Genomic DNA, 20,988 nt, shown 5'->3' on the forward strand with positions numbered 1-20,988 from the left:
AGCGTCTTCTGAACAACCGCAATCATGGGGTATCTATCCTTCCCTCACCCCCACTCCGCTGCAGCCACTAACACTCGCCAGTATCTCACGAGACTCTCGCCACAAGCGTTCCGCGTCCGGTGCGAAGCGCGCATACTACCGCAAGAAGAGGTATGCATAACCCGATCGCTTCTCTAGTCATGTCTAACATGGCTTCAGGGCTTTCGAGAAGGGCCGCCAGCCTGCCAATACCCGTATTGGCACAAAGCGTGTTCATCTTGTCCGCACTCGTGGCGGCAACCGCAAGTTCCGTGCTCTTCGTCTCGAAGCCGGCAACTTCTCCTGGGGCTCCGAGGGCATCGCCAAGAAGACCCGTGTCATCGGTGTCGTCTACCACCCCTCCAACAACGAGCTCGTCCGTACCAACACCCTGACCCGCTCCGCTATCGTCCAGATCGATGCCGCTCCCTTCCGACAATGGTACGAGGCCCACTACGGCTCTTCGCTCGGCCGCAGGAGGCAGGCCAAGGCCGGTGAGAAGGAGGAGGACAAGAAGAAGTCCAACTCGGTCTCCAAGAAGCAGGCCGACCGCTTGAAGAACGGAGGAAAGATCGAGAACGCTGTTGAGAAGCAGTTCGAGGCCGGTCGTCTGTACGCCGCTGTTTCTTCCCGTCCCGGCCAGAGCGGTCGCTGCGACGGCTACGTCCTCGAGGGCGAGGAGCTTGCTTTCTACCAGCGTCTGCTCAGGAAGTAAGGGTGATATTTGGGGCTTCTTCGGTGCATTGGTCAGGTCAAAATGGGTGTTTAGTCATGTATCTGGTCTGCATAGTCGCGGGACACTGAATGCACTCGGCATGATAACGCCACTTCTCTAGATACCACGAGACTACGAATCATGGGTTTCAAATGTTCATGTGAACGTTCTTTTCTTTCAAGTTCTTGTCCGCAGACCTTCTTGTTTCCATTGCGCCTCATCGTCGACCCAACATGACCAAGACTCTTCCCCGCTACGGAATAATCAGACGTCGTTAACTCATCCAAGGCACATTGCTATCGCAGTGGTACCGTGTATATCACAAGTAAAACATTCGATGATGTGGCTGGGGCCGACTGTGCGTGTGTTCATCATATACTATTCGAGCAATGGCCTTTCACATGTCACCCCCTCTTCCGCTCTAGACTAATCACACTTCTTCCCAAGCGCATCTTTACCGTCCATACACTGTACATCCGAGCGCCTGGATCATACCTCGGCACACGCCCGCCTACAGTTTCGAGGCCGCAACTGGGGAACCGACCTGTGGTAGCCGCGTTAGCTTGTGTTCACATGCTTGAGTGATCTGGGGTGCAAGCAGGGTAGTGGTAGTGTGGTTTATTAACTTTATTCGTTTTGGCTACAGACTCTCAGGGTCTGGACATTGGTATAAGGTTACAAGGTATATGAGAGACATAAAGAAAGCTAAAGGTTACGCAAAGTGTAGACTACAACTTGGCGGCTCCTTTGGGCGCACCTACGTTTGTGATCTCATTGTAGAGCAGTCTGGGATATCGTTAGCATGTGTTGTCAAACAAGGAGGAGTGTGTTGAACTTACGATGTCAAGAACTCGGCGTAGTCCTCTCCAGTGACCTGTCCCTCAAAGTACTTGGCCGCAAGGTGGAACTTGTTGCCCTTTGGTGCCTTGTCGCTGAGTGCCTTGGCCTGCTCGTGCAGAAGCTTGAGCGCGTAGTCCTTGGTCACCTTCTTGCCCTCGGCAGTCTCGACGTTGTGCCTGGTCCATTGCCATAGTTGACTTCTTGAGACCTCGGCTGTAGCAGCGTCCTCCATGAGGTAGTTGATGGGTACACAGCCGACACCACGGACCCAGGCCTCCATATAGCTGAGACCAATGTCGAGGTTCTTGCGGATGCCGTCCTCGGTGACCTTGCCGGGCACGTTCATGTTGAGGAGGTCGTTGGCGGTGATGTGGACGTCTTCGCGGCGGACGTGCATCTGGTTGGGGGTAGGCATGTGCTCGTTGAAGACTTCGCTCGCGATAGCCGCAAGGGCTGGGTGAGCTACCCATGTACCGTCGTGGCCAGCGCGTGCCTCGCGGAGCTTGTCGGCGCGCACCTTGGCCATGGCAGCATCGTTCGCTTTCGGGTCCGTCTTGATGGGGATCTGGGCAGCCATGCCGCCCATGGCGTGAACGCCACGCCTGTGGCAAGTCTTGATGAGAAGCTTGACGTAGGCGTCCATGAAGGGAGAGGTCATGGTGACGGAGTCGCGGTCGGGGAGGACGAAGTTGGGGTTCTGGCGGAAGCGCTTGATGGTGCTGAAGATGTAATCCCAACGACCGCAGTTGAGACCCGAGGAGTGGTCGCGGAGCTCGTAGATGATCTATGTAGCAGTCAGTATAATCCATTTGTGTTGATCGTATGCTCAACGTACCTCATCCATCTCGAAAGCGGCGGTGATGGTCTCGATCAAGACGGTACCACGAATGGTTCCGCGCCTCATGCCAATGTAGTCCTGCGCCAGGTTGAATGCATCGTTCCACAGCCTAGCCTCAAGATGCGACTCCATCTTGGGCAGGTAGAAGTATGGTCCCGCTCCGCGCTTAACGAGCTCGTGTGCGTTGTGGAAGAAATACAGTCCAAAGTCGAACAGCCCACCAGAGATGGGCTCTCCATCAACGGTGAAGTGCTTCTCCTCGAGATGCCATCCTCTCGCGCGAGCAATGAGTGTGGGGAGTGTTCGGTCGGTGCGGAGCTTGTACTCTTTCTCGCCTTGCTTGAAGTCGACTTGCTTGCGGATGGCGTCGTAGAGGTTGAGTTGACCGTTGATCATGTTGTCCCATGTTGGTGCAGATGAGTCTGGTGGAGGTTAGCTATTATCCCTTCCACATCAAGGATTGAATACATACCCTCAAAATCGGCCATGTATGTCCAGACGTTCGAGTTCAGGGCGTTGACTACCATCTTGCGATCTGTCGGGCCCGTGATCTCGACGCGCCTGTCAACGAGACCTGGCGCGGGTGGTGCGCCCTTCCAAGCATCGTTCTCACGGATGTGCCTGGTCTCTGGGAGGAAGTCGAGAAGATTTCCCTTGTCGAGCTCAGCTTGTCGGATTACTCGTCGCTGAAGCAGCGCCTTCCGGCGCTCATTGAATGTGCGGTGGAGAAGCGCAAGGAAGACACAGGCGTCCTTGCTGAGGATGTGACGGTTCTGGTCGTTGAGGTCGCCGAGGATGTTGACCTCCCGCAGGATACTATCGGCGCTAGCTGCCATTGTGAAAGATGTAAATGTCTGATACAATTGATGGATATGTTCAAGTACTCAAGGTACGAAGGGAGGAATGCAATGGGGTATGCAGCGTGCGGAGAGGGCAGGGCGGTCGGCAGATGATATATTCATGATACAGACGTCACCCATCTTGACGTCTGGGCCGAGGATCTTCTGGGTCGGCAGACTGATGCAGGCTAGTCGGCTGGCCGTGAATGGTAAACGCCAGGCCCACGTTCGGGGGAGGGGAGCTCCAAGCTTGTGACGGTGCCAAGTCCGGAGCTGAGATGCGGGGATAACCCAGCCCGTTAGCACTAACTCGCCCGATCAGCACAGCAAACCCTGAGCAACAGTGGGCTAGAAGACGAGTAGACGCGAATTATCGCTGCGCAGTATCGCCGTAGTAATGATTTTCAGAGGGATTCGTGGATATCTGGGGCTGCTGACGGAGTGCGCCGGCAACTGACGGAAGTCGCGATGCTGATGCGTGATAGCAAGCGCGTCCCCGATAGCTTCGCCGGCCACTTCCGATGGCGCGTACAACTAAGAGTGCGCATTCTGACCACGGCACTTCTACGAGATCCTGCAGTCGCGCAACGTTCTTATGATTCTCAGTCATGTCCAGCAGCAATGAGCGATGTCGATCACCGAGCGAAGACGTCAACCGATCGTCATCCTTCCACGGCGAGCAGCACGGGAATAAGGTCACCATGATGCATCGTAAGGCCATGCAAAGCACAAACTGTAGCTGTGTCGCCTGAGAACATGCGACGATATCTTACCACGCTATCCCGCATCTACGAGTGAAGAGGTTACCATACCCTTACACGCACGACTTGGGGGCGAAGTTGAGGTTTGTAAGCATGTTGAGGTTTGGATTGGCATTTCATCTCGCGGACGGCTCTTTAGCATACTTTGACTAATCCATTGCACAGGTATACTAGCTACGGGAATCCTGTCACCTCTATCATCCCTTCCAAGCTCTCATCTCCCAACCTCTATAGCTTCTTTGGGGTAATCGCAAAAGGTTTCGCCTCGCCCTTCAAGCCAAAGCTGCAGACTCCACTTCCACCACATGAACCAGCGAGGTTCTGGCCGCCCGTGAAGTAACCTTCCGCTTCGTACGTCGCCGTGTATTGCGCACCCTGGTACTTGACGTCGGCTACGTGGGTAAACTTCAGGGTGAAGTCGCGAGTTCCGAAACCATCACTTCCCTCCAGGACATTCATGACCCAATAGCCATCGGATGTGCCATCGCACGGCCAAGTCCGGTCTAGGGGATTCTCGCCCTTAGTATACCATTGCGCTTTGCAGTTCTAGGGACACATCAGCAAACGGACTGGAGTAAGAGACAGGAAATTTTAGACGTACAAGTCCTTGACTTCCAGCTGGCGCGGTGACGTTGGTAGCATCGAATCTTGCGGGACCGAGATCGATGACATTAGGATCCGTCACGTCGGCTGTGATGGAAGCCCATGGGTAGCTACCAGGGCGTCCCGACGGAGTGTAGACATTCACTTTGGTGACTTGCCAGTCCTGAAGTGCACTCTGACGGGCCGCCAGGGGTGATGCAGCGGCTGAAGACGTAATTGCAAGAACGGCAGCGAAAGCGGTTTGTGTGAAGTGCATGATGAAGATTGGTTCGAAGTACTTGTTGGTAACTAAGAGATGGGATCTTCTTTCACCGACATCCCCTCCACTCTTATATATGACTCTAGGCGTCCAATACGAACATCGTCATCATCGTACATCCGCCTTCCCGAACAGGTACCCACGATTCTGCCTTGATGAAGAGCTTCACACGGCACGTTGCATTAGTCACCCCACAGTCAGGCACCCCGGGCCTAATTATAGCAGGATCGACGTCAGCGTACTTGAACACTTCCCACTTTACGGTGCTGCGTTGTTGATTCTCGTACGATACTGCCTGAGAGACTCGAATACATATCCACTGGGTGACGAGCTCGACCTTTACCTTCGAATAAACCATTTTCGATCTGCGCATTTCATTAACATGGTCACAACTACTATATTGCGAAGAATTGGTCCCATAGGATCTGCCTCAAGCAGCGGCAGTCGTTACACAACACATTTTGCCCGTACCAGTAGTAGCTATGACTCGTGTAGTGATTCCCAAGAAAAAAATTCAGGTACAATCATACATCGCCTTAGGAGGAAGGTACTAATTAGATTTAAGCAAAGTGAATGCGGCAAGAGGCTACACGACCTCTAGCCACCTTGGCGCTGCGCTCGCATCTGTTTATATTTCGCGCATACAAATCCTAAGCATAAACCATCGATTTCTACTATTGCATCTGACACTGAGCTGCGCATACAAAAAGCTAACAAGAACTTCCAGACCAACATCACGCCTCCACGCTCCTATACAGTCCTCGCTAAATCCGCTTTCGAACACTCTGGGACTACTTTTACTGCGTTGACCGGCTTTCGATATGCCAAGATGTTCTGCCGCCGTCATATGCTATCCCATCAGTTCCAGGAACTCGCGGAACCTGACATAGTCCTCGTATCGCTCTTGCAACCGTCGTCTAGCTTCATCCTGCCGGCGTACCCTTCTGCGTCGTACATGGATCGTACAGTCTTGGGTGAAGAAAAACCATTAGCTTGGATGAGGCATGTCACCTTAAGAACGATCTCAGCTTACTGTGGAAAGGCCTGTACAACCACTCACGTAACGTGGGCGAGGCGACGAGCACACCAATCAAGATGCCAACTACCGCTATGCAAACACTAACTAGGGTGAGAATGTCTTGTCGTGACCACTCCGATTGAGCTTGAACGGAAGTACTGGGAGGTTGCTGATCGACGGTGTGTACATCACGGACGTTTGGAATGAAGGAGGCTTTGGCGATGGCCATCTGAAAGAATATAACGTTTGCAACGATAAGTGACTCCATGATCAGCAATTATGCTGTCACGTATGTGGATATGTTAAACAAGAGGGACGATGGAGAGGCGAGGAGATCATATTCAGGTGCGCATCTGCCTTTTTAGGTTTTTGAGTGCGTCGTTGTAGAGGTCTAAGAGCTGCCTACTGTCAGCCTCTTTCTGAATTTCGCAGTTGGGCGAGAGCGCGATCAGGGGGCATTTTGCACGTTTGAAGAATGCAGGGATGCAACCGCACGTTTGACGAGTGCAGGGGTGCAACCGCACGTTTGACGAGTGCAGGGGTGCATCTTAGAGATCTGCACCGCGGACCAATGAAAGGTCCAATCAAACGTCGACGTGCGCGCAAAAAGAGGCACTGGCGTCTTGAGTCTGGCGATGTCATGGGAGCAGGGAGGCTTCCGGCGGCGTTCAGTGCGCGCCACAATCTGTGTCGCGTTACTAACGACGTGGCCTTGCTGTAAGCTTACATTATTTAGAGATTGCTCACATGTTAACATACAATAGTGTTCCATGCGGTAGATGATAAAAACGCGACACGAATTCTGGCCACATCAGTGCCGTCGCAAACCCCCAAAGATTAAATCAATACAACATCTTCGAAGCGTATCTTACAACGCCAAGCTATCTAACAGCATTGCGTGTCAGTCTATACAGAATGAAGGCAGCTTCGACTCGTAGTCCAGCATGTTCCATGCAGGCTTCTCGAGTTCTTCCTCCAGACATCTCAAACACAAAGGCTCTGGTCCAAGAACGCCAAAGTTATAACCTCCAGTCTGACCCCGTGACAGAATGCTCACTGCAGCCAGTCGCGCAGCCCAATTCCCATGCGCTCTGAAAACACCAACACCGTTGGGTTCATCCAGCAATTCTTCCCAGCTATCGATGGATGTGTAGTCAACGTCGCAATCTTGGCTATGATCTCCTTTGCAAGACGTCATTGGTTTAAACCGGAGCATATCCCGAAAATCGACGTCGAGAATGTTGATGTCGCCGACCCAAACACCGCGGTCATGGATAGATATGACTGCTTCTACTGCGTGAGCGTCATGGTCTATCATGCGCGTGTCTTCGGTTGCGAGGGGGACTGTCCAGTCGGTGAAGGATAGGTGTAATGAGGTTGCACCAAAGTTGTTTTCGCGTTTGAAGTCGTACGGTTCGTGTGATACCAGCTCATAGTTGTTGCTGAGTTCGCGAATTCGGGGTTCGACAGGTGAGACCAGTATCGAAATGCCTTGGCGGCCAATGTTACCCGTGATACTTCTCATCTCGTGGTCTGCTACTGAGACGAAAGGATCGGATAGTACAACTGCTGGTACGTAGATTGTATCTTCTGAGCATAAAGCAAATGCATGGCTGAAGTCCTCGGGAACGAGATCGACCACTCCCGAGTCAAGCAGAGCTATACAGCCGAACGACTCGTTTCGATCCGGTAGCGGAGCTCGTAACGAGGTGAGAAGTGGCATTCCATCAAACCTGGGATCTGGGTTGTTGCTGCGAATCTTCCATCTATCGAACAAACATTTGCACCACGCAGCATCTGATAGATGTAGGGCTATCAGCTTCAACGAGATTGTAGCATGAGCAAGATCGTTGTATACGTATGAAGCTGCCTCCAGAGCATACAACGATTGGCTAAAGCCAAGATCAAACTTATGGAAGCCCGAGAACAATGATACCCCGGGTGCTCGGAGAGAGTTGTACCTCGATTCTTCATCATCAAGGTGTATCAAAGAACACATGTAATCTCTCAATCTGGCTGGTTGCGTTTTCGCTTCTCGGAACTCTCCTACTGAGATCGAGAGAGTGTCTGTTTTCATGGTCTCGAGTCTCGCCTCTTCTTGGTAGGACCGTAATGGATCGCGACCTCTACGCGTTACACTACGCGCCTCGCTCTGGAGGAACAGACCCAGACGCGAATCACCAAGAATAGCGTCGAAGCCGATCTCTACTTTGGCTTTCTTGGACTGGCGACTCTCATCTTCATGATGACGCGCGATGGTCGAATAGTTTGGTTGGTAGGGTAGTGGCGGATCCGCCCATCTGAAGTGAGTGGTATTCCCATCGAAGTCTGGCCGGCTTGTACAACGGATGCACAGCTCACCTCGACCGGCGATGGAATGTATTCTGTCTTCTAGAAACTTCGAGTTGACGCCATTCGGGCAAATCCACGTCGTATGACTGTCCGAGTTGGCTTTCTGTACTGTGGCAAGTTCGTAGTAGTCGATTGCTGCAGCAGTGTGTACATTTGAAGCGCTGTGAGCGTAGCAGATGATTGCATCGCTTCCGTCTAATTTCAGTTTCTCCGCTACGGCACGAAGGTAAGCAATGCCAGAGTCGATGTCGAGCTTTTCTTGAAGTCCACACACTACGAGGGTATTGAGTAGACCAAAGAATGGCGAAGGGGTGAGCTCTTGATTAGACAAGAAGCACTTTGCTCTCCTGGTTCCGTGTTTCAGCAATGTCTCATTACGTTTGCGATCTTGATCGTTCGTAGTTAGAAGCTGATTTGCCGCTACTACAAAAGGTAGGAGCCATCCGAATTCAGAGGATTTGCCTTCTTTCACGTTTTCTTCAGACATGCCCAGTCGAGACCAGAGGAGCTTGAACCATTCCGCTACTCTTGTATAGTCCCGTGGACTGACCTTCCATCTCCCAAGCAGACCACCCAACGCGACGATCTGCAGTTGACGAAAGGTCACTCTCGAACTCTCTTGGTTGCTACTGACTACGACAGGAGCGCCATAATACTGTAAGTGTGATAAGGCTAGTGACCATTGCACACCGTCTCCTTCGGAAGATCTCCGGTTATGCTCTACACCAACAGTGCCTACTCCAGAGGAAGGGACGAGCTTGTCTTTGAACTCGACTTTCTTGGGTTCAGGTGTGAACACAATCAGATTTGGGTAGAGGTGCCACGCAGAAAACGCTACGAATACCGATCCATCGATGATGTCCTGTGGTTTGCCGGACAGAAATTGCTCGACAGCCAGCATTGATCGCTTCCACACGTTCATGACTTGGTCGTAGGTTGAAGGCCCCCCGGGGATTGGAGTATTGATGTTTCTAACAATGAGCGACAGTTGACGTTGCGCAAATTGTTTCGACTTGTCCGCTCTGCGAAGCCAAGCTCTTGCACTACTGTCCCACAAAGCAAGATCTTTTCTCGTGATGTCTTGGCATGCACCAAGGAGCGAGGTGGCAGACACGTTGCCGTTGCTTTTGAGTCCTTCTTCGATCTCGATCTTTCTTGCTGCAACTATCTCTACCCATATTGCTGTAGCTACTTTTGCGTCCCAAGCGCGAGCCAATAGGCAACTGAGGAGATACACGCCCAGAGCCGGTATCCCAGATGTTGCCGCAGCCCAGAGAGTCGTAACATCCGCTCCAACATATGGCTCGAACGGTCCATGCTGTCCAGCGCCGATGTCGTTGACTCCAGAGGCATTCATGATCTCCGACATTCGCCGCCCGTATGCAGATATCAGCTTTGGCGTGGATGGCACAACATCTTCGAACAAAGCCCCTAGCCGACGTGCTGTCTTATGGGAAGGGCCTTCTTCAGCCTCAACTCGTCTTCTGGTAGAGAGCCCGGAAGCAATACCACTAAACTCGATTGGCGCTTCCATTTTGACGAGGGAGAAATCGAACTTGATATTTGCTAGCGCAGCATAGTTCTCGTTGGTCGCAGAGAAGACGGACATTAGTTTGGAGGGGAGGCCCGACATCACGAGCACATGTTCGTGCCCCAAGTTGTAGTGGAGGGCTCTGGAAGAAGCTCAGGTGGAAAATCAAGCGGAAGTGATCTGGAAAGATTGAAATAAGTGCGCCTCGCCAGCTGGGACGATAGGACCGATAAGAGGCACAGCCTACAGTATGGGGCTGAGTGCTGGCATGGCGTTAAATTGCAGGACGGCTGTCACTGGCTGTGGTAGGGAGCTGAATGAGGGGTAAATCCACAAGCCACATCAAACCAGTGGAAGAATACCTAGGTACACAGCCCTAGCCACCCATAGCAGGTACAAGAAATAAGTATCCGAGAAGCCTACATTGCGTTAAGTTTTGCCAAAGTCTATTTTAATACTGATGTAGACTGCAGGGTGTTTGTAGCTTTCTTTGAATTTGGTGAAGCGATCTAGGCAGGTAGCGGATTTCGCACGTCGCAGGTTTCAAGAACATGATAAGCTGACGCTTTGCGGCATATGCGATCACCAGGTAGGTAATGATAAGGCTCCGAGAGAAGAAAGCGACACGCGTATGTGTGCAAGCTTGCATTAACAAAAGACGAGGTAGAGCTAATGGACGGTGTAGAAGTGCGGTGGTATTGGTGAACGGAAACGTAAGTGTTTCACTGTGGCTGCTCCATCTGATCGACGCAAATGTCCAGTCTACAAGTTTGCGCGGTCGATACGCTTGCCGCTTTCGTCAAATCGAATCTGCTTCCCGCTGACAAGTGCCTCCTGCAACCAAGCTCCGATCTGCACAGCCTTGACAGCGTTCTGGAACTCCAATGGTACAGGGGTGTTATCCAAGCACGCCGCGGTGAACTCATTCGCCTCCTTGACGAAGCCAGGCTCGAATCGACCCCAGTAGTCGCTGGGTACCTCTCGGGTGATGCCGGCCTTTGAGTAGTAGTTGACGAGGTTCTTCTGGGGGTTGAGGTTGACGGTCAGCTTTCCCTCGGTACCGATAATCTCGGTAACATCCTCTTGACCGTGCGTCATCATGCGAGAGGCGTAGTAGTGTGCGATTCTGCCGTCCCAGAACTCAACGATACCAACGGCGTTGTCATAGTCCTTGTGTTGCTTGAGACCTGGCAGGATGGCGACAACACCGTTCGCGGAGATGGACTTTGGTACCACGTTGGAGCCGAAGTACCATAGAGTTAGATCGATGTCGTGCACGGACATGTCGACGAATACACCGCCAGACCATGCAGCGTACTGAACGAAGAAGTCTAGGCGAGACAGTCAGTAAGCAGCTGATCAAGATATGAGTTATTTCATTTCGTACCTGGGTCAGGGTGTTGCCTGTCGCAGGTTTGTGACCGGACAACAGTTGGTCTGCCGATCGCGCCTTCCTCAATCTTCTTCGCGACGTCTTGATAGCTGTCATCGAAGCGCCGTGAAAAACCGCACATGACCTTGAGGTGCGGCTTCTTCGCAGCTGCATCGACGACATCTTGGCAGATCTGAACGCTGGTGGAGAGAGGCTTCTCGCAAAGGACGTGCAGGTCCTTCTCGATAGCTTGGAGAGTCTCCTCAGCATGTACCGAGGTTGCAGTGCCGATCACTACAGCTTCGAGACCTTTGTGCGCGAGCATCTTCTTGTAGTCGTCGTAGAGTGTCACACCGTACGGCTCGAGGTGCTCTTTGCCCCATTTGAGCTCTTGTTGATCTGGAGAGAATGCGGCGACAAGCTCAGCGCGGGGTGTCTTGTTCAAGATGTTCAGAGCGTGTCGGGCGCCCATGCGGCCGAGACCGGCAACAGCGACTTGCAGTCTGTGAGGAGCCATCTTGAAGCGATTAAAAAACGAGCAAAGATCTTGATAACTCGAGATAGCAAGAAAGAGAGAGATAGTCGAATGAGTGAGCGCGGAGTGGGCGCTGTGAGGAAGGCATTTTATACGAATTGTGGGCAGATCACTAATTCTCGTGCCGTTCGGAGGAGGTTTTCGTAGATGTTTTGTCCATCTTCGGCTCGGCCTCTGATTGGCTAGACAGCGTTCGTATGAAGTTCGGAGGAGGTTTTCGCAGTGCAGTGCACGCCAGTGTGGGGAACATGCGGGCGACGTGCTTCAAACAGGTGCCAACAAGACTGTGCGGGGCTCGGAGGAGGTTTTGGGCGGTAAAATACGCCAGCGTCAAGGCGAAGATCCGGCAGCAGGACCGTGCACGAAGAAGGTGCAGCGATGGCAAATGCCCCCGCGACGGCAATTTCTTCCGCCTCTCTCAGCTCTAACCTGTATCAACATTGCAACAAAGACCGCGCCGCTTTTTCTCGCATACTTCCGCAGCGCTGTGCACTCATCTGGATGCAGACATCTGGGGTATTTCTTTGCTCTAGCTAAATTGGGGCTTCTCTACCCGCCGCGCTAGGACCATGTACGCCCACCTGGGCATACTCCTAAGACAATATAGACTTGACAGAACAATTACAGAGCCAATCATTCCCAACCTTCAGATGCCGATGCAATCCAACGACTACACATTCATCTCAGCAGATGACACACGGTGAGTCGCTCATACTGCATGCGGAAGTAATGTTCTCGAGGTGCTCCGTATCCGCTCTCGCCCGCCGTGCCCACGCCGCATATGCTGTTCAACCCTAACAAATGAAAGGTGCGCGGAGACTGAGAGCGACGGGTGAATAGTGGATCTGGAGGCGGTTGATCATGTTAGTTGCTTTCTATCGATGTGATCGCGGTATTGGTGCATACCATCTGGTGTAGAAAGAGCACACCGGCACCGACCACGCGACTTCCGACGTTTCGACCACGCTAGCGAAGAGACGATTCCCAACACAGCTACAACCACACCAATAGTGCCAATGATAGCTTCCGTGGACATGAGATCATTGCGGGTGTCGGTACCGATAGCTGATCTCTGATGAATTGTGTCTTGTGATGAGGATGTTGGAACTGCGTGGATGGTGACAAAGGTGGCAGACGCTGTCAAAACCCCACAGAGCAGGCGCGAATACATATGAGCGTTTGTAAACATGATCTGAATTGATCGCGCTGATCAAGAATGTAGATTGTGTGCCTTAGGGCATGGCGAGAGCCCTTGGTATTCATATGCAGGTATTCGAAGCCTGACCAGCGGGCTTGGTTGTAAAGGAAGGAGGGCACCCAAAATAAGTGTACTACCTGACGGACATGTACCTTAATCGCGCCGTCTTCAGCTAAAAGGCCCTTAATTGTGTCCAAAGCTCGATTGCGCCTGTGCGCTAGGGTTTGGCCCCGCCAAGCGCCGAACAGAACTGCATGTATCTCCAATAATGAAGGATGCGGCAAGGGCTACAAACATGCATGATGTACAGACATGCTGAGGAAGTTGGGCTCCTGCCTATGGAGCACGGTAACTCGCAGGATAACGTGTGACATCATCGCTTCAAATTATGTGATATGTGATTCGTCCATGGAAGCTCAACTCAGGTTCGCAAGGAATCGTTCCTCAGTCACGGTTCATTATTTGGTGTAGTCGTGATCGTTTGTCACAGCTGGAGGCAACAGCTCATACTAAATCAGGCTTAGTGTTCTGCGGCTGAAAGCGAGGTATTTAGTGCGGTACCTAGATCATCACTCGATAAATCCTCCGGCAAATCACATCTCCCACCACCAACTTCCGTCAACGCCAACAAGATGAACGAAACACTCAGGGAACTCCATCGCGATCTTGCCAACAAGTACCGACAGCATGGCCCCCGCATCGAAGAGAGGTGGCGTTCGCTTGGCCAAGAACAACGCAAGAAGATCATGCAGGCTGGCTCTCGTGATGGCGCTGTCCTGAAGCATGCTGAAGATACGAGCTTAGAGAATGTCTACAAGTTCATTCCCGAATGGAATATACGCGACATCACTGCCCCTTCATCAAACTTCTTCCTCGATATGCTAAAGCACCGGGCAACCCTGCCACTCAAAGACCAATACGCGACAGGGTTCAATGGACGTCCAGGCGATCACGCGCATATAGTTGATATGATGCAGAGGAAGAACCTACGACTCCAAGACGCCGTCCAATTCAAGAACTGTTACACGCTTTTCTTGACGGAGGATGGCTACGGCGAATCGGTCCAGATCCTCGCAGAAAAGCGGGAAGAGGTTTTGGCAAACATGAAGCCGGCCATACAAGCTCAAGTCATAGTACCCCAGGCTACTGGCGAGCTAATTCTCATGCGACAGGTGAACCTGATGCAGCTACTCAACATCAGCATTGAAGACATTCTCGATACCGCGTCTACCACGCGAACCCAGACGAAGCGCCCGAAGAAGCCAGCCGAAGAGGCGACTGCAGCTCTAGCAAAGTTGTCCGTACACTCGGCTCCAAAAAAGGCCGAACTCTCAGACCTTGTTGACATGGCTCGCGATCAGGTGTCGTCGCGTGAAGATCTCATTAGTCTGATCTCCACTGAGCCTACGCTTCTAGCCCATGAAGTCAACTTTTGCTTCTTCAATAGGCCGGAACTTGTCGCCGACGAGAAGGGCCGTATGATGCCTGTACATACAGATAAATACATCAGCGGTGCTGTATTCGATGCCGTCCAGAACGCGGTCAAGATCGCTGCCACATGGAACTACATTGGCCGTCTCATGGATCTGCTGAAGGAGTCATCAGACAAACAGTTTCGAGCGACTATCCTCAAGGAGCTGTCGAACACTTGCCACCTGGAGTATCTGCGCGCTCAGAATGGATTCAAACGTAGTGTGGCCGTCGGCATGGGAGGCAGCAAGTGGTTCAAGCGCATGTCGACCGTACAGAAGGACGACGTTCCGCGCATCTTGTTGAAGCGAAGCCCCGAGTCTTTAACCGTAGAGAACCCGCAGTTACACTACATGCTTCGACTCTGCCAGGAGGATACAAATTGGTCTGGGGCTGCGCAGTGGCTTCAGAAGCTGGAAGATCTCCATCGAGCTCATCCGCTAGAGCGAGACAATCTTTCGGAGCGAGAGTACGACTGTCTCGGAGACCTTGCCATCATTGTCACCTTCATTCAGTCTCTCTCGTCAGTCGCGCAATTACCCGCACCGAACCACAAGAAAAGCCAACCATTCGTCCCGGGTTACACAGCTCTGGACAAGGAGCTGAGGTCGTTGAAAGACGGTATAGACCTCGGCGAGTACGCCATTCCGATCGACAACTTGCTGGAGCCAGGCATGGCTGAAGGCGCTCTTGCAGCACTAAATCAGTATGTCGTTGAGAAGGCGGGTACCAAGCTCGGCTTTCTCTACCAGGATCTGGTTGCGGACTGCATTTCGAGCATTCAGCAACAGTACGAGCAACAAAAGTCGAAAGCTAGTCAAAGCCAAGCTGAATACAAAGCACCGTCAGCTCCCGAGACCCCAGCGTCGGACATCGAGCATCGTAAGCAGAAGGAGAAGACACGACCGGCGCAAACCCCCCTCTACGACATAACGCCGCAAGCCACCACAAATGACCAGCTCGTTTCGTCAAAGGAAACCTTCTACGTCAAACCCTCCACTGCAGCCGTCTTCTCGTCGCTGTTCTCAAGATCGTCAGAAGCTCGTAGCCCCGTACGATGGGACGCCTTCGTGGCTGCCATGACAGACTTTGGCTTTACAATCGATCCCAAAGTCGGCTCGATCTACACATTTGTCCCACCCGAGAAGGTGTCGGTGCGTAGAAATCTAACACTCCATCGGCCGCATCAGGCGAGTATCGAGGGGCGACGTCTTTTTATCTACTCCCGGCGCTTGAAGAAGGTGTATGGCTGGGATAGCTCCACGTTCGTTGCGGAGTAGGCGTAGTTGATGTTATGTAGATAGGTATGTAGGCGCTGAGCTTTGCTCATAAGACGATATGATCGCGACCTGGGAGCGCGATTCCATTGAAACTTTTCAATATGCAAGATTTCGATGTGTGATTGAGGTTGCGCACCCTTCGAAACCTAATTGCGCAAATGACATGCTATTCTGGGTGTGATCTAAGTTCACCTCAGATACGTACAAACTGAACAGGTCTGCAGACTACATTATAATGAGACAAGCAGATTAGAAAACATGACCTTAGTGTAGGCTTCAGGGTGTTCAGTTTCTGCCTTGATTGACGTGAAGCCATGGCAATGCTTTGGCGCGCCGACCGTGTTGTTGTCGCGTCAGACGAGGGCGCCAAATTTGGGGGGCTGGAACGGCGAATTTCAAGGATCAGCAGGGCTCCTGCCGCCGGCCCGCACCCGCACCTGCTTCTCTCCTCCAACACCACCACATTGCGATCGCCATGGACTCATATGACGCGACACACCTGCGAGAGCATTATCCGCACGCTTAAGACGATAGCTATCCACGAGCCTCCCCATTTAGGCAGACTTTTGCTATGTACTGAGCCTCAATCTGAACGGCAGTGTAATCCGTGTTCGGCTTTTTACGCCAGGAAGCCACGTCGGAAAGCAAGCCACATCTGAGGCTCGCAGTCTAGCCCGCAGGCATGGCGTCAACCCCGATCAATCATTCGCTGGGCAAGACATCCAGGCGCGGGGTGCATTTCCAGCTGAGTGAATGTTCATGCGCAAGCTCCTCAAGGCAACATTGAGGCGCAGCGGTTGAGGCGCCTTTGCATATAGCTAGCCACGGAGGCCGAAAACGCGATGTACAATACCACCGCTTCCCTTCCTTCTATACCTGAAAGTCAAAATAAAGAACTATGGCCGCCCCTCCGTTGACCGAGAAGCAAGTGTACCTGGCGCTCAAGGACATCTTCAGCATTGGTCCGACACCGCCTAGCACTGCGAAAAAGATTCGCAAGAATATTGAGAAGTATAGATATGACGCCAAGGTTGCGCCTCTGGTTCAAAGATATGGAGTGGAGGGTATTACCGCGGTAGCCTTCGCTCTGTCAGGAAACCAGATCTTTGCTTCAACCGAGAAAGCGAAAACACGCTTTCCTGATGTCTTTGGGGGCCTTTCGAATGAGCCCAGTCCAGTAGTTGCCCCCGTGTTCCAGACTGGAACGAACAGCGCAGCGGCTGTGCAGCCAGCAGTTACCGAGTCCAGCACTGCAGCAAGTAGTGCAGCAGCTATGCAGCCCGTGGGAGGGGTATATAGTCCCGAGGAACTCATGGGTATCGGTGACGAGCTCAAAGCCAGGAAGGAGAGAGAGAAGATTGAGACTGGTATGTGGCATCAACGTATTCTCAAGCCGTGCTGATAAAAGTTCAAGCATCTTCGCACACGCAGTCGTTCGATTCCGTAGCCTTACCACTCTGGGACCAGCACCGCATCCTCGTCAGAGTACAATACACTCTTGAAAAGGCTTGCTTCGACTTTGCGCAGGAGAGGCTGGTTGGGCTTTTACATCGAGAAGGTTGGGACTGCGCAGAGGCAGTCGAACTCAATCAATGGGCCAGAACATTGCTCATCTACCGTGAAGAACTCAAATTGGACGACTTGAAAGAGGACGCAAAACCTTTGCCCGGTCTCATGGAATCGATTATCCAGCTCCGACATAACGCCGTTCACCGAGTTCGCCTGTCTTCCAGTGAACTCTTACAGCACCTTACCGATGCTATACTTCTTGCGCGGCTTTTACATGACGACAAATGCGGCAAGGTTCTCTCGAATATACAGCAGAGAGCTCATGATGCTATCGAAGAGCTTGTACGCAACAAACAGTTACTAGACGGGAGATTAGCAGATATCAAGAGAGAGTTTGCCGCAAAGAGAGCTGAGCTTGAGCGCCAGGAAGCTGCGTTACTGGAGGCTGCGGTGAACGAGCACAAAGTGCCTATGGTCTCTGTCACCGGAAGTTTGCACCGGTTGTCGGACGACCACGGTGGTACTACTGAGCAAGTACATGCGCCATGGCTACGTGTGTACAATGCCGATCTACCCGATGATGGATCTTCTGGACCTGAAGATACCACCAGCCAAAGCCCGGAGAATGAGGCCATCAAAGTGATCGATGACGATGCAGACGTTATCAGCCCACCGCCCATGCATCCTGTACCTACACCACCGGCCGACGATGTCTTGCTCGAATCAGTCGTCCAACCCAAGCATCAAGAAGTTGAAAAGGATGAGGAGACGATTCCTATAGAGGAGTCAAAGCTCGACGATCACGAGAGCGACCAGGAGGACTCTCTAGACCTTCCACCACTCGACCAAGATGATACAGCGACAGACACTGAGGAAGCAACGGAAGGACATGTAAAGAGTCTGGAGAAAGCAGACGCATCGGATTGGGAAGCCTCCAAGTTCCAGGATAATGATGAAGAGGTCTTCTATGAGCCAAGTACCAGTCTCGCGTCTGCTTGCGTGGACGAAGCTGTAAGTGACGCGTTAGAAGCACATCACGAATCACCTACCGAGGACCAGATACGAATCACACCCTGGATCGAAGATGGCAGCGAAAGAAAGGCACAGCGTTTACGACAAGGATTCTTAGAGGACCACGGACACCGCCCTACATCCTAGCTACGATTCAATACTCAATTCATTCATACAGGCTATCGACGATCAGCACTGAAGCGAGCGAATAGTTCCGCCTTGAGAGAGTCGACGCGGGTGCAACGATAAGAGCCACTAGGACGCCTACTCGATCAAAGACACAGTGATCACCAAGCTCAAAATTCAAATTGTCAAACAAACTTCATTTCACCGCATTATATATCCTCATGCACGACCCTCCTCCTCCTCCACCAAATGAATCAATCCACTACGGAATCGATCCTCGTCTTCTGCCCCTCCTCCTTCTCCGCCTTCTTGGCTTCTTTTTTCGCCTTGCCCTCCGCCAATTTCTCCTTGGTCTTGGCCAAAGCGGACTTTGCGGTACTCCCCACCTTGGATTTGACCTTGTGGGAAATTTTGTCCTTCTTTTTGGCGTCCAAGTCTTCCCACGTCGTCATTCTCTCTGGTGGGAGAATGTCATCGAAGGTGTGGGCTGTGTTTACACTGTTCAGGCGCGGCCTGTTCGAGCACAGATAAGTGGTGGTGTTCTTCGTTGAGGACATCGCTGTGGCGTGGGTGTGAAACGGTGTTTGTGATGGTCTGCGGGTATACAGGACTCGAGAGTCGAACATTATATAGGTATGTCAGAATGCTCTGTCGGTCCGCCTCGAGCAGTCCACTGTGAGCGAACATGTTGATTTGAGTATATACGAATGAGATTGAAGTGCATTGTGAGTGATAGCGGTCGAAAGTATACGCTAAATAGTCATAGTTGACGATATAAGACACTACGTTGCATTGTTTGGAACAGCCCATACTGTCTGACTCGGAAAAGACATGCTAGAGACGACACTGCAGTCGTGGACGGTGTTGTCTCATAGACGAGATGCTGGGCCAGTCGAACTGGCCCTTTGTGTTCCCGCTTCTAGTCGCAGTCAGGATGAGATGACCAGTCTCGAGATGCACAGAGCTGTGACTTCGCGCATAACTGGCACCCCAATTTTCTGCCATGCCGCTTCTCGAACGTCTAGTGCGTGATTGCATACTACCGCAGCTTGTATACATCCAATTCGCTAGTTCCTCGCCCATTCGTTCTCGACACTAGGCTGCTGGTCGCGCTCAACATGTCCTGGCAGCGCGCCATCGAGGCGGCGATTGCCCTCCTCAATAGCACGGACTGAGTCCTGGCTGTCTTCTTCAGTCTCCTCCTCGATGCGGTCAGAGTAGCGGTTGCTGTTGTAGCCGGGTATGTAATCGATGGCTCGTCGAGGCTCGGTGTCGCCGTTGCGCTCGTCGGCAATCATGCGGGAGATACGTTCCGGCGCAATACGATGCAGCCAGGACTCCTTCTGTGTGGGAATAGCGATGATGAGGATCTAGGAAGTCAAGTTAGTATTGGCGTCTCGGAGCGCTGTAACCCTCCACTACGTACCTGCCAGATGAAAACCATGCCCACGACGGACATGAGCATGCCGGCAACCACTTGCTCCTCAGCCTTCCAGAATTTAAAGCAGCCATCAGCTCTGCCAGCATACGTGATCTGGCATGCGTCGGCCTTGTGTGTCTTGTCTGGGAAAGGCCATGCCATGTCGCGCGCGTTGGCGAGGCCACAGCACTCAAAGGCATCCTGGATCTGGCGGATGGCACTCGCATCCTTGTGCTTGAACAACGTCTGCCAGCGCTCGCGCAGTCCGCAATCTAACCCAGAAGGCGGCGCGACATGAGTGCCGACGAGGGTAACGACGACCGTCGAGTAGATGAAGATGAGCGTGTTCGGAGAGCGCAGCTCATCCGACCATCAAAAAAAGGTGCCTGACCATTGCCAAGATCTGCTTTAGGCTAGCGCTTATAACACGTTATTAACACGTTTTTAACAAAATTTTAATAAAATCTTTCTTTATTATTTAAATTTTTTATTTTAAATACTTTAGTTTTCTTTTTTTCTTATATCTCTATACTTACTACGTGTTTTTAAATAATTAAAGAAGACTAAAAATTTTAGAATTTTCTTAAAAATTTAAAAAGAACGCGTTAGAAACGTGTTTAAAAGAACTTAAAATTTAAAATATAGCAATTCTAAAGATTATAGGCTAAGCCTTATTAGGCTCTACTAGATTAGGCTTAGCTCTACCTAGTTAGGTATAGTCTATGGTCGGCCACAAAAATCCAATGGTCGGATGAGGTGTAGCCACGCGTGTTCGCGATGATTACGAGTGGCGGGCGCTGGATCTCGCCGCGGCCCAGATGCTTGCGACGCTCTTGCCGACGCGTGAAGTCATAGCCGCACTCGAGCAGGAGGCCTGAGACGATGGGTAGAGCCGTAGTGAAGCCGGTCAATGTGTCGGAGATGGGCACTGAACGAGCGTTCGCGCGGGAGGCAGCCCACCTAGACGTGTTAGCGCGCTTCTAGCATCGTCGGTTACGATGTGAGTTTACCCTGCGAGCGCGGTTGCGATGACGAGATACTAGATATTGTTAGAACGCGCACGTGAAAGCTCGCACCGTATGAGACCCTACTAGCACGCTGATGCAAGTCACGACCTGCTTCCTGGTGTACGTCATTTTGCTGATGGTGACTCGGAGTCAGACAGCCTAGTCGATGCTAGAGGCGGCTAAGCAGAGTAGTAGCAAAAGCGAAAGAATCCGTCGTAGGCGACGTCGCAGAGGCGATGGCAGACAGGCAGACCTGCAGCGGGAGATGAGAGGAACTTTGGTGCTG

The 20,988-nt window shown here is 52.0% G+C and overlaps 10 protein-coding genes across 10 annotated transcripts; 3 read left to right on the top strand and 7 right to left on the bottom strand.

The window, feature by feature from the left end:
- Window positions 1–24: 24 nt before the first annotated feature.
- On the top strand, window positions 25–733 carry RPS8A (ribosomal protein S8A; the record flags this gene model as incomplete). Its single annotated transcript, XM_049384572.1, has 3 exons — window positions 25–29; window positions 82–150; window positions 199–733. The coding sequence occupies 3 exons, from the start codon at window positions 25–27 to the stop codon at window positions 731–733; spliced, it is 609 nt and encodes a 202-aa protein (XP_049247928.1).
- Window positions 734–1,461: 728 nt separating this feature from the next.
- J4E84_001944 (uncharacterized protein) lies at window positions 1,462–3,247 on the bottom strand (the record flags this gene model as incomplete). Its single annotated transcript, XM_049384573.1, has 4 exons — window positions 1,462–1,519; window positions 1,573–2,357; window positions 2,409–2,833; window positions 2,884–3,247. 4 exons carry the CDS (start codon window positions 3,245–3,247, stop codon window positions 1,462–1,464), a joined length of 1,632 nt encoding a protein of 543 aa, XP_049247929.1.
- Window positions 3,248–4,239: 992 nt separating this feature from the next.
- Window positions 4,240–4,870, bottom strand: J4E84_001945 (uncharacterized protein; the record flags this gene model as incomplete). Its single annotated transcript, XM_049384574.1, has 2 exons — window positions 4,240–4,557; window positions 4,613–4,870. The coding sequence occupies 2 exons, from the start codon at window positions 4,868–4,870 to the stop codon at window positions 4,240–4,242; spliced, it is 576 nt and encodes a 191-aa protein (XP_049247930.1).
- A 1,922-nt stretch (window positions 4,871–6,792) lies between these two features.
- Window positions 6,793–9,852, bottom strand: J4E84_001946 (uncharacterized protein; the record flags this gene model as incomplete). The annotated part of the gene is made up of 1 exon (XM_049384575.1): window positions 6,793–9,852. The coding sequence occupies one exon, from the start codon at window positions 9,850–9,852 to the stop codon at window positions 6,793–6,795; it is 3,060 nt and encodes a 1,019-aa protein (XP_049247931.1).
- A 684-nt stretch (window positions 9,853–10,536) lies between these two features.
- Window positions 10,537–11,663, bottom strand: J4E84_001947 (uncharacterized protein; the record flags this gene model as incomplete). Its single annotated transcript, XM_049384576.1, has 2 exons — window positions 10,537–11,105; window positions 11,162–11,663. The coding sequence occupies 2 exons, from the start codon at window positions 11,661–11,663 to the stop codon at window positions 10,537–10,539; spliced, it is 1,071 nt and encodes a 356-aa protein (XP_049247932.1).
- A 1,848-nt stretch (window positions 11,664–13,511) lies between these two features.
- J4E84_001948 (uncharacterized protein) lies at window positions 13,512–15,629 on the top strand (the record flags this gene model as incomplete). The annotated part of the gene is made up of 1 exon (XM_049384577.1): window positions 13,512–15,629. One exon carries the CDS (start codon window positions 13,512–13,514, stop codon window positions 15,627–15,629), a length of 2,118 nt encoding a protein of 705 aa, XP_049247933.1.
- An 898-nt stretch (window positions 15,630–16,527) lies between these two features.
- On the top strand, window positions 16,528–18,296 carry J4E84_001949 (uncharacterized protein; the record flags this gene model as incomplete). Its single annotated transcript, XM_049384578.1, has 2 exons — window positions 16,528–16,996; window positions 17,044–18,296. The coding sequence occupies 2 exons, from the start codon at window positions 16,528–16,530 to the stop codon at window positions 18,294–18,296; spliced, it is 1,722 nt and encodes a 573-aa protein (XP_049247934.1).
- A 233-nt stretch (window positions 18,297–18,529) lies between these two features.
- Window positions 18,530–18,962, bottom strand: J4E84_001950 (uncharacterized protein; the record flags this gene model as incomplete). Its single annotated transcript, XM_049384579.1, has 2 exons — window positions 18,530–18,711; window positions 18,773–18,962. 2 exons carry the CDS (start codon window positions 18,960–18,962, stop codon window positions 18,530–18,532), a joined length of 372 nt encoding a protein of 123 aa, XP_049247935.1.
- Window positions 18,963–19,342: 380 nt separating this feature from the next.
- On the bottom strand, window positions 19,343–20,089 carry J4E84_001951 (uncharacterized protein; the record flags this gene model as incomplete). The annotated part of the gene is made up of 3 exons (XM_049384580.1): window positions 19,343–19,645; window positions 19,702–20,055; window positions 20,087–20,089. 3 exons carry the CDS (start codon window positions 20,087–20,089, stop codon window positions 19,343–19,345), a joined length of 660 nt encoding a protein of 219 aa, XP_049247936.1.
- A 307-nt stretch (window positions 20,090–20,396) lies between these two features.
- On the bottom strand, window positions 20,397–20,831 carry J4E84_001952 (uncharacterized protein; the record flags this gene model as incomplete). Its single annotated transcript, XM_049384581.1, has 3 exons — window positions 20,397–20,655; window positions 20,706–20,734; window positions 20,787–20,831. 3 exons carry the CDS (start codon window positions 20,829–20,831, stop codon window positions 20,397–20,399), a joined length of 333 nt encoding a protein of 110 aa, XP_049247937.1.
- Window positions 20,832–20,988: the final 157 nt, after the last annotated feature.

Source organism: Alternaria hordeiaustralica, assembly GCF_023758085.1.
Source record: "Alternaria hordeiaustralica strain BMP 2776 chromosome Unknown scaffold_2, whole genome shotgun sequence".
In the NCBI taxonomy this organism is placed as follows: Eukaryota; Fungi; Ascomycota; class Dothideomycetes; order Pleosporales; family Pleosporaceae; genus Alternaria; species Alternaria hordeiaustralica.